The sequence below is a fragment of the Mus pahari genome, unplaced genomic scaffold, assembly GCF_900095145.1.
Source record: "Mus pahari unplaced genomic scaffold, PAHARI_EIJ_v1.1 scaffold_7408_1, whole genome shotgun sequence".
Taxonomy (NCBI): Eukaryota; Metazoa; Chordata; class Mammalia; order Rodentia; family Muridae; genus Mus; species Mus pahari.
In genome coordinates this window covers 30,087-38,647 of record NW_018392877.1, presented here as the reverse complement: position 1 = coordinate 38,647, position 8,561 = coordinate 30,087, and the positions used below count along the sequence as shown (strand labels likewise).

Below are 8,561 nucleotides of genomic sequence, written 5' to 3'. Positions count from 1 at the left end.
AGATCAGCAGTTTCAACTGACTTGGACCCCAAAGATCTCCCAGACATTAAGCCACCAACCAGGCAGCATATACCAGCTGATACGAAGCCTCTGACAGACATACAGCAGAGGAATTCCTGCTCTGGCCTCAGTGAGAGAAAATGCATCTATCTCTGGAGAGACTAGAGGTTCCAAGGAGTGTGGAGGTCTGGTAGGGTGGGGGAAGGGGGTGGGAACATCCTCTGGGAGACGAGGTATGGGAGAGGAGGTATGGGATGGGAAGCCACCAGGGGGCAGACCACGATGGGCATGAAATATGGACTGTAAAAAAGGATTAAAGTATAAATAAATAAATTAATTAATTAATAGAAAGTGGGGGTCCAGAACTAAACAGAATTCTCAGCAGAGGAATCTTACATGGCTGGGAAGCTCTTAAAGAAATGTTGAAAGTCCTTAGGCATCACAGAACTGCAAATCAAAACAACTTTAAGGTTCCATCTTACACCCATCAAAATGGCTAAGATTTTAAAAAAAAAAAAAGCAAGAGATAGCACTTCCTGGTGAGGATGTGGAACAAAGAGAATGCAGGCAGACCAATTGACCCATCAGCACATACTTCTGTCAGGAGATGGGGGCGCTCACATGGGTACCAGTCTGCTGGCTGTCTGCTGGCAGGTCTCGGCGGATAGGAGAGAACCTGGTCCAGCTGAGTCTCTGGGCTGAAGTGGGATGGTGTGTGTTGTGAGTAGGAGGATCTCCTGCCATTCGGAGAATAACCACCCTGAGAGTAACCTCCCTGAGCAAGGAGTCTATCAAAGCATGAACTTGTTTTATTGTATCAGTCTTTTGTTTATATAGGGTTGAGGAAGGAGGTGAGGATTTTTGGTGAGGTGAGATGACATAGGGGGAGGGGAAGAGCGACAGAGGAAGGAATTGGGTGACTGACAGAGCCAACAAAGTTATTCTATGTCAGTAGCAGCTAGGCAAAGGCAGGCTTAAGCAAGTCTTGCTGAGTAACTGCAGTAAGGAAGTGATTGAGACAGTTTTCAAAACCTGAGCCTGTCTGGGGTTTGTCCTCAAGGCCCAAACCAGGGCCAAGATGGGGCCCAACAGAACACTCTCCCATTGCTGATGGAAATGAAAACTTGTGCAGTCATACTGGAAATCAATGTTGGGGTTTCTCTGCAAACAAGGAATAGTTCTACATTGAAGATCCAGATATAAGACTCCTGGGCATAAACCCAAAACATGCTCCAATATCTCAAAAAGACACTTGCTCAATTATGTTCATAGAAGTCAGAAGCTGGAAACATCCTAGATGTACCTCAACTGAAGAAGGGATAAAGAAAATGTGGTACATCTACACAATGAAATATTATTCAACTATTGGGGGAGGGGATAGGGGATTTTCAGAGAGGAAACTAGGAAAGGGGATAACATTTGAAATGTAAATAAAGAAAATATCTAATTAAAAATAATAATAAAAGCCAGGCGTGGTGGCACATGCTTTTAATCCCCACACTCGGGAGGCAGAGGCAGGCAGATTTCTGAGTTCGTGGCCAGCCTGGTCTTCAAAGTGAGTTCCACGACAGCCAGGGATACACAGAGAAACACTGTCTCGATAAAACCAAAATAAATAAATAAATAAATAAATAAATAAATAAATAATAATAATCCAAAAAACCACCCAAGACATTATGAATTTTGCAGACAAATGAATGGAACTTGAAAATATCATTCTGAATAAAGTAACTAAGATCCAAAAAGACATGCATGATCTCGAGCTGTATTTCAGAGCAATCTTGATAAAAACTGCTTTGTATTGGTACAAAGACAGGCAGGTAGATCTATGGAATAGAATTGTAGACCCAGAAATAAACCCACACACCTATGGTCACTTGATATTTGACAAAGAAGCTAAAACCATCTAGTGGAAAAAGGACAGCATTTTCAACAAATGGTGCTGGCACAACTAGCTGTTAGCATGCAGAAGAATGTGAATTGATCCATTCTTATGGCCTTGTACAAAGTTCAAGTCCAAATGGATCAAGGACCTCCACATAAATCTGGATACGCTGAAACTAACAGAAGATAAAGTGGGGAAGAGCCTTGAACACATGGGCACAGGGAAAATTTTCCTGAACAGAACATCAGTGGCTTATGCTATAAGAACAAGAATTGACAAATGAGACCTCATAAAATTGCAAAGATTCAGTAAGACAAGTTACACTGTCAATAGGAAAAACCAGCAACCAACAGATGAGGAAAATATCTTTACCAATCCTACATCTGATAGAGGTCTAATATTCAATATATGCATAGAACTCAAGAAGTTAAACTCCTGAGAACCAAATGACCCTATTAAAAATGAGGTACGGATCTAAACAAAGAATTTTCAACTGAGGAATATTGAATGGCCAAGAAGCACCTAAAGAAATGTTCAACATCTTTAGTCATCAGGGAAATGCAAATCAAAACAACCCTGCGATTCCACCTCTCACCAGTCAGAATGACTAAGATAAAAAAAACACAGGTGACAGATACTGGCAAGGATGTGGAGAAAGAGGAACACTATTCCATTGTTGGTGGGATTGCAAGCTGGCATAACCACTGAGAAAATCAGTCTAGTACTTCCCCAGAATATTGGATATAGTACCCGAAGAACCAATTATACCATGCCTGGGCATATGCCCAAATGATGGTCCAACATGTAACAAGGAGACATGTTCATAGCAGCCTTATTTATAATAGCCGGAAGCTGGAAAGAACCCAAATTTTTTTTAACAGAGGAATGGATACCAAAAATGTGGTACATTTACACAATGGAATAGTACTTAGCTATTAAAACCAATGACTTCATGAAATTCACAGGATGGAACGAGAAAATATCATCCTGAGTAAGGTAACCAAGTCACAAAAGAACACACATGGCATGCACTCACTGATAAGTGGATATTAGTCCAAAAGCTCGAAATACCCAAGATACAATTCACAGACCCTATGAAACTCAAAAAGAAGGAAGACCAAATGTGGATACTTCAGTCCTTCTTAGAAGAGTGAAAAAAATACTCAGGAGGTAGAGGGTGGGAAGGACTTGAGAGGAAGTTAAGAAGGTGAGGGGTAAAAGAGGCAGTGGCCAGGATAAGGTATGGTAGGAGACATGGGTGATACACAGAGGGTCAGGAATTTGAACAGGGGTGTGTAGCAATGAGGAATAGGAAACTGGTGGTAGCTACCTGCAATTCCCCGATGCCAGGAAAGCAAAAGGCTCCCATGACCCACTGGAGATGAGATTAGCTAAAATGCCTAAAAGAGTGGAGGGAGAACCTGTAGAGACCATATCCAGAGGGTAGGAAAGGCCCCTGGTAGGGGAATGGGGCCACCCACTCACCTCCAAATTTTTAACTAAAAATTGCTCCTTTCTAAAGAAAATACTGGGACAAAGTCTGGATCAGATACTGAAGGAAAGGCCATCCACAAACTGCCCCAACTATGGATCTATCCCACATACAGACACCAAACCCAGACACTATTGTGGATGCCAACAAGTGTTTGCTGACAGGAGTCTGATATAGCTGTCTCCTGAGAGGCTCTGCCAGAGCCTGAGAAATACAGAGGCAGATGCTTGCAGTCAACCACGGGACTGAGCATGGGGACACCAGTGGAGGAGTTAGACAAAGGACTGAAGGAAAAGAAGGGGTTTGAAGCCTCACAGTAAGAAAAACAATATCAACCATTCAGACCCCCCACCCCCAGAGCTCCCAGGGACTAAACCACCAACCAAAGAGTAGATACGGAGGGTCCCATGGCTTCAGCTCCATATGTATCAGAGGATGGACTTGTCTGGCATCAGTGGGAGGAGACAACCTTGGTCCTGTGTGAAGGCACAATGCCCCAGTGGAAGGGAATGCCAGAGAGGTGAGGTGGGAGTGGGTAGGTTGGTGGGAGAGCACCCTCATAGAAGCAGGGGGTGGGAGTATGGGATAGGGGTTTTCGGAGGGAAAACCCGTAAAGGGAATGACATTTGAAATGTAAATAAATAAAATATCCATTAAAAATAAAATTTTATAAAATTGTCATATGGAAAAAATACAGTAGTAATTTTCATATATATATTATATATAATATATATGCAATCTAAATGAAACCACAAAATAACAGGAGAAACAGTACCCCAAATAAAATAGTTTCCAGTAATAGGAATTCTTTATATCTAATGATGATGTTGGCCAAAGGGAACTTAAAAACAATGCAAGATATTGTCAAGGCTATTATGTGCTTTCCACAACCTGACGTTAAGACCCTATTCCTGAAGACAGTACTTCCACAACTCATTGAACAGAGAGAAGTCAAGCGGTGAGTATCTAAAGTGTTCACACCTGTGGAAGAGTGTTTATAGTACTGAAAGTTACCAAGCACATTACCAAAGAGAAAGGTAAACACCAAACTAGTTACCAAACCTTCAGTCTACAGTGGTGACCTGCTTGTAAGATGTGCTCGTGCAAAGGTGGCACAAAGCTTATGGGAGTAACAAACCAATCTCTGAATTCATTTAAAGCACGAAAAACATGAGGTTGAAACCCTACCCAGTACTGCTCTGCTTGTCAAGGACATGAGACTGTTATGTAGTCCTGGGATCAAGAAGCAAACTAAATACTAGTGTTCTTTTAAAAGAACGTAGCAATAAAAGGACACCTAGTGACATATTGCTAGACTCATAGATCTGAGTCTTGCTCAGCCATTATCAGAGAAGCTTCCTCCATCAGAAGTTGGGAATAAATATAGAGACCCACAGCTAGAAAAGATGAAGAGAGTAAGGGACATTAAGACAGCTCTACATGGTAAGTGTCAATCAAATTCTTTCTCTCAGAGCACAGGTAACACTGTGGAAGAATTGGCAGAAGACTTGAAGAGACAGAATATGCGGATTATACGAAGGGGGGGGGGGGAAGGTCTTCTAACACAACACAATGGACAAAGAGACTGTGACAGCATGCACAGGGACTGCAGCGGTTTGTAGCCAACATGGTCCTAGAGCAGACCTAGTGGATACACATCCCTTCCATAACTGAGAAGCTATCTCCATTTGATAGCCACTTGCAATAAAAATTTACTTTTCTACAAGGGAGTCTCTCTGGAGAAACTATCCACTCTCACAGGTAGGCTCTGTGCCATACAATAGGTGGCCATCACAAAACAACTTTAATGGAGTCTAACTGGCCCTTTGCACAGATATTAGGACGTCTGCTTTTGAATTTGATGAGATCCCTGTGTGAGAACTTGCGTGCTTCTCTTTCTGTTGTGCTTTTTCTTTGGCACCTTTCCTTCTGTGTGCTTTGTCTTATTGTGATTCACTTATTTTTCATTTATCTTCTTGTTTATTTTATTGTTATTACACAGAGGCCTGCTTCTTTTCTAAAAAGAGAAAGAAATGGATGTGAAACTGGATGGGGTAGGAGGTGAGGAGGAATTGGAAGGGACATGGGAAGGGGAAACTCTAATCAGACTATATTGTATGAAAACTGTTTCTCAATAAAAGAAAATCATAATTTTAAATGGGGGAGGGTATGGTGACTAACACTTCCACTCCCAGAGCTGGAAAGGCAGATACAGGAAAAGCTCTTGGACCACCATCTTGACACAGATCAGAGGGAGATGCTCTATTAAGACGGCAGGTGAATGGCAACAGCAAAACAATCAGAAAGAGCAGGTGACAGCCAACATTGCTTCCTGGCCTCCATGTGCACATATACATGCATACTTCATTTGTGAACATACATAGATCCATGCATACAGATACACAATGAACACATTTACAACATGTATGTGTATCTAAACTATTTTATTTACTAATAATATTTTAATACATGTAAATGAAATGAAGTACAAATAAACAGGTACATTGTATTTTCATATGAGTCATTAAGTAACTGAAGCAAAAAATGGAAACTTTAAATTCATAGTATTTTTATGGATCCAGAGAAGTTATAATTCGGGAATAGAAATAAAGCTACAATAAAATATTTCAACTATTCTTGATGAGCAAGAGTACAAAATCTTTTCAAGAGAAAGCTTAGAAAGTCACTATTAGCAAGGATCTTCTTTGGAGTAAACTCCAGCAGCAAGGGAATATTCATTTTACAAAGTAAAAAGGAGAAAGAGAATTTATGTAGAAATCTCAATTTATTGTGTACAATTAACTTTAAAACTCTATGGTACTTAGGAACAGAAAAGTCAAAAGAATGTATATGTGTAATACCAAAAATTTTAATTAAATCATATGAAGAATCCTGCTTTGCTACCTGAACCATTAAAGTTTAATTTTTAAGGAATTTTGTTTATTTATTTATTTATTTATTCATGCACTCATTTAAATCACAGTGTCCCTTTCACAGAGTTCCACTCCCTATCCCTCATCATCTTCTTCTCTGATATGGTGCCTCACCCCACCGTATTACACCACCCAGGCAATAAAGTCTCTGCAGGGTTAGGTCATCCTCTCCAGCTGAGGCTAGAAAGGCAGGACTGTTGGGAATGGATTCCGTGACACACAGCAACTTTAGGAACAGGCACCACTTGCTAGGGGGAAATCCACATGGAGATTGGGCTGTACATCTGCTACATATGTGCTAGGGACATTAAAGTTTAAAAAAACCCTGTATTTTAGAGAAAAATAATTGGTGCGTTACAGAATGATTCTTTATAACCATCTAAAAGTTCAATTTCAGGATATTCCATGATGTCTCACCTCTGTGGGTAGCAGGAATGCACACATACATAAATGCTGGCACAAAACTCACAGGTGTAAATAATTAATAAATTAATAGGTTTTTAAAGAAAGGAAAAAAATTTTTTTAAAAAAATATCTGGTGGTGCTTTGAGTGCATGTTTTTCACCATAATTATTATTCTGTTATCAGAACTGATTTGTACCAAAGGACTAATTGTGGGATAGACATATGTCAAAAACTTCTGAACCATCAGGCTGACTGGGTCATACATCCACAGCAGAACTGATGTGGTTGAGATGATGAAGTCCACCCAGAACATGACCACAAAGAAAACCACTAGCAACAAGATGGTCTGGGTGGCCCTTTTCTCGGGGGAGGCTCTCGGGTGACTGATGCTATGAAGATGCTTGCACTGCCTCTGATGCCTGAATAAGATAATCACCATGTATGTGCTTGTAGTCAGCATGACTCCTACAAGACATACATCTCTGGAGGTTGTCACTGTAAAAATGAACACCCTGATGATGGAGCTCATGCGGAAGAGTAAGCAGGATTTAGTGACCTGCATCTGGTTAGTCTCACTCACATTGGTAAAACCACGAACATAGAAGATCCGGCTGCTACTGTAGGACAAACTGAAAGACCAAATACATAAGAAAACATAGATCAGGTATTTCCTTAGTTTTTGTTTAAATCTTGCCAAACAAGAGGTACTGGGACTGATGGTGACAGCCTGGAACACACTCAGGAGGCAGGTGGTGCAGATAGAGAGGCCTCTCATCACCCTGCTTATGTAAAAAGTTGCCTTACATTTGAAGTCATTGTTAATATTTAGTGACTCAAATATGTCTGTAAGCAACAGGTCCCCTCCGGTGAGGAGCACCATTATGTGAATGAAGCTCAGTTGACAGGAGATCAAGTCTGTGGGCTTAGGTCTGTGACCTACAATTATGAAAATATAGAAGCAAAGAAGAGACATATTTGCTAGGACTCCAACTCCAGCTTGGAAATACAGAACATTCTTGAATGAGAACATAAGTGAAAATTGTATTCATCTTAAGAGCATTGTAGAATTTTATTTCAAATATCTGAAAAAAATAGAGTATACATCAAGCTATTGATACAGTGGGTAATAAGACTCTATCCTCATTTTATTTTTCATACTAGTTGATGATTGACTTGTCTCTTTAACTTTTGATGTTCCAGATTTTACATCATTGCCTACCTACATTTCTACATGCCCTCTATGCATCTCCTATATGCATACCATATTATAAAAAATAAATTCATTTATACATATTTATACAGAATTTATAATTTTTGAGCCTGTAGTGCTCCCAGTCTCATGCCTTAGAAATCCAATCCTGTTGATTTAAATTGCCTCATTTTATACTCAACACCTAAAACAGTAGTGATGAGAATAGATAACACATTTGTATAATTGAATAAAACTTACATTGATATGGAAAATAGTCACAAAAGATAACAAAAAAATTGAGGTGAGGCCATAATTTTACTGTGCTCTATTTTGTGCAAATATCTGTTTTATCTCATAATTCTAATGAAAGCATGGTGCTAATTCATGATAATCCCACTATTTTAATTAGCAAAATATTTTCCTCAATTTATCTTTTTTTATGTTTCTTTTAAAAACAAATCCATAGTAAGAATTTAAGACTAGATACAGTTGGAGACCACTAGAATACTTTCTACATCCAATTACTATTAATTATCATTATAAATATTCATAGATGGCCCACAGCTTAGTTCCCATCTCATCACCTTTTATGTGACTGGACTTGAGGTTTAAAAAAACTGACTCCTAGCTACCATGGCAAACACCGTTTTTCTC

At 39.7% G+C, this 8,561-nt stretch overlaps 1 protein-coding gene across 1 annotated transcript; it reads right to left on the bottom strand.

The window, feature by feature from the left end:
* Positions 1–6,833: 6,833 nt before the first annotated feature.
* On the bottom strand, positions 6,834–7,745 carry LOC110315232 (vomeronasal type-1 receptor 100-like). The gene has a single exon (XM_021189337.1). It carries the CDS (start codon positions 7,743–7,745, stop codon positions 6,834–6,836), a length of 912 nt encoding a protein of 303 aa, XP_021044996.1.
* Between the last annotated feature and the right edge of the window lie 816 nt (positions 7,746–8,561).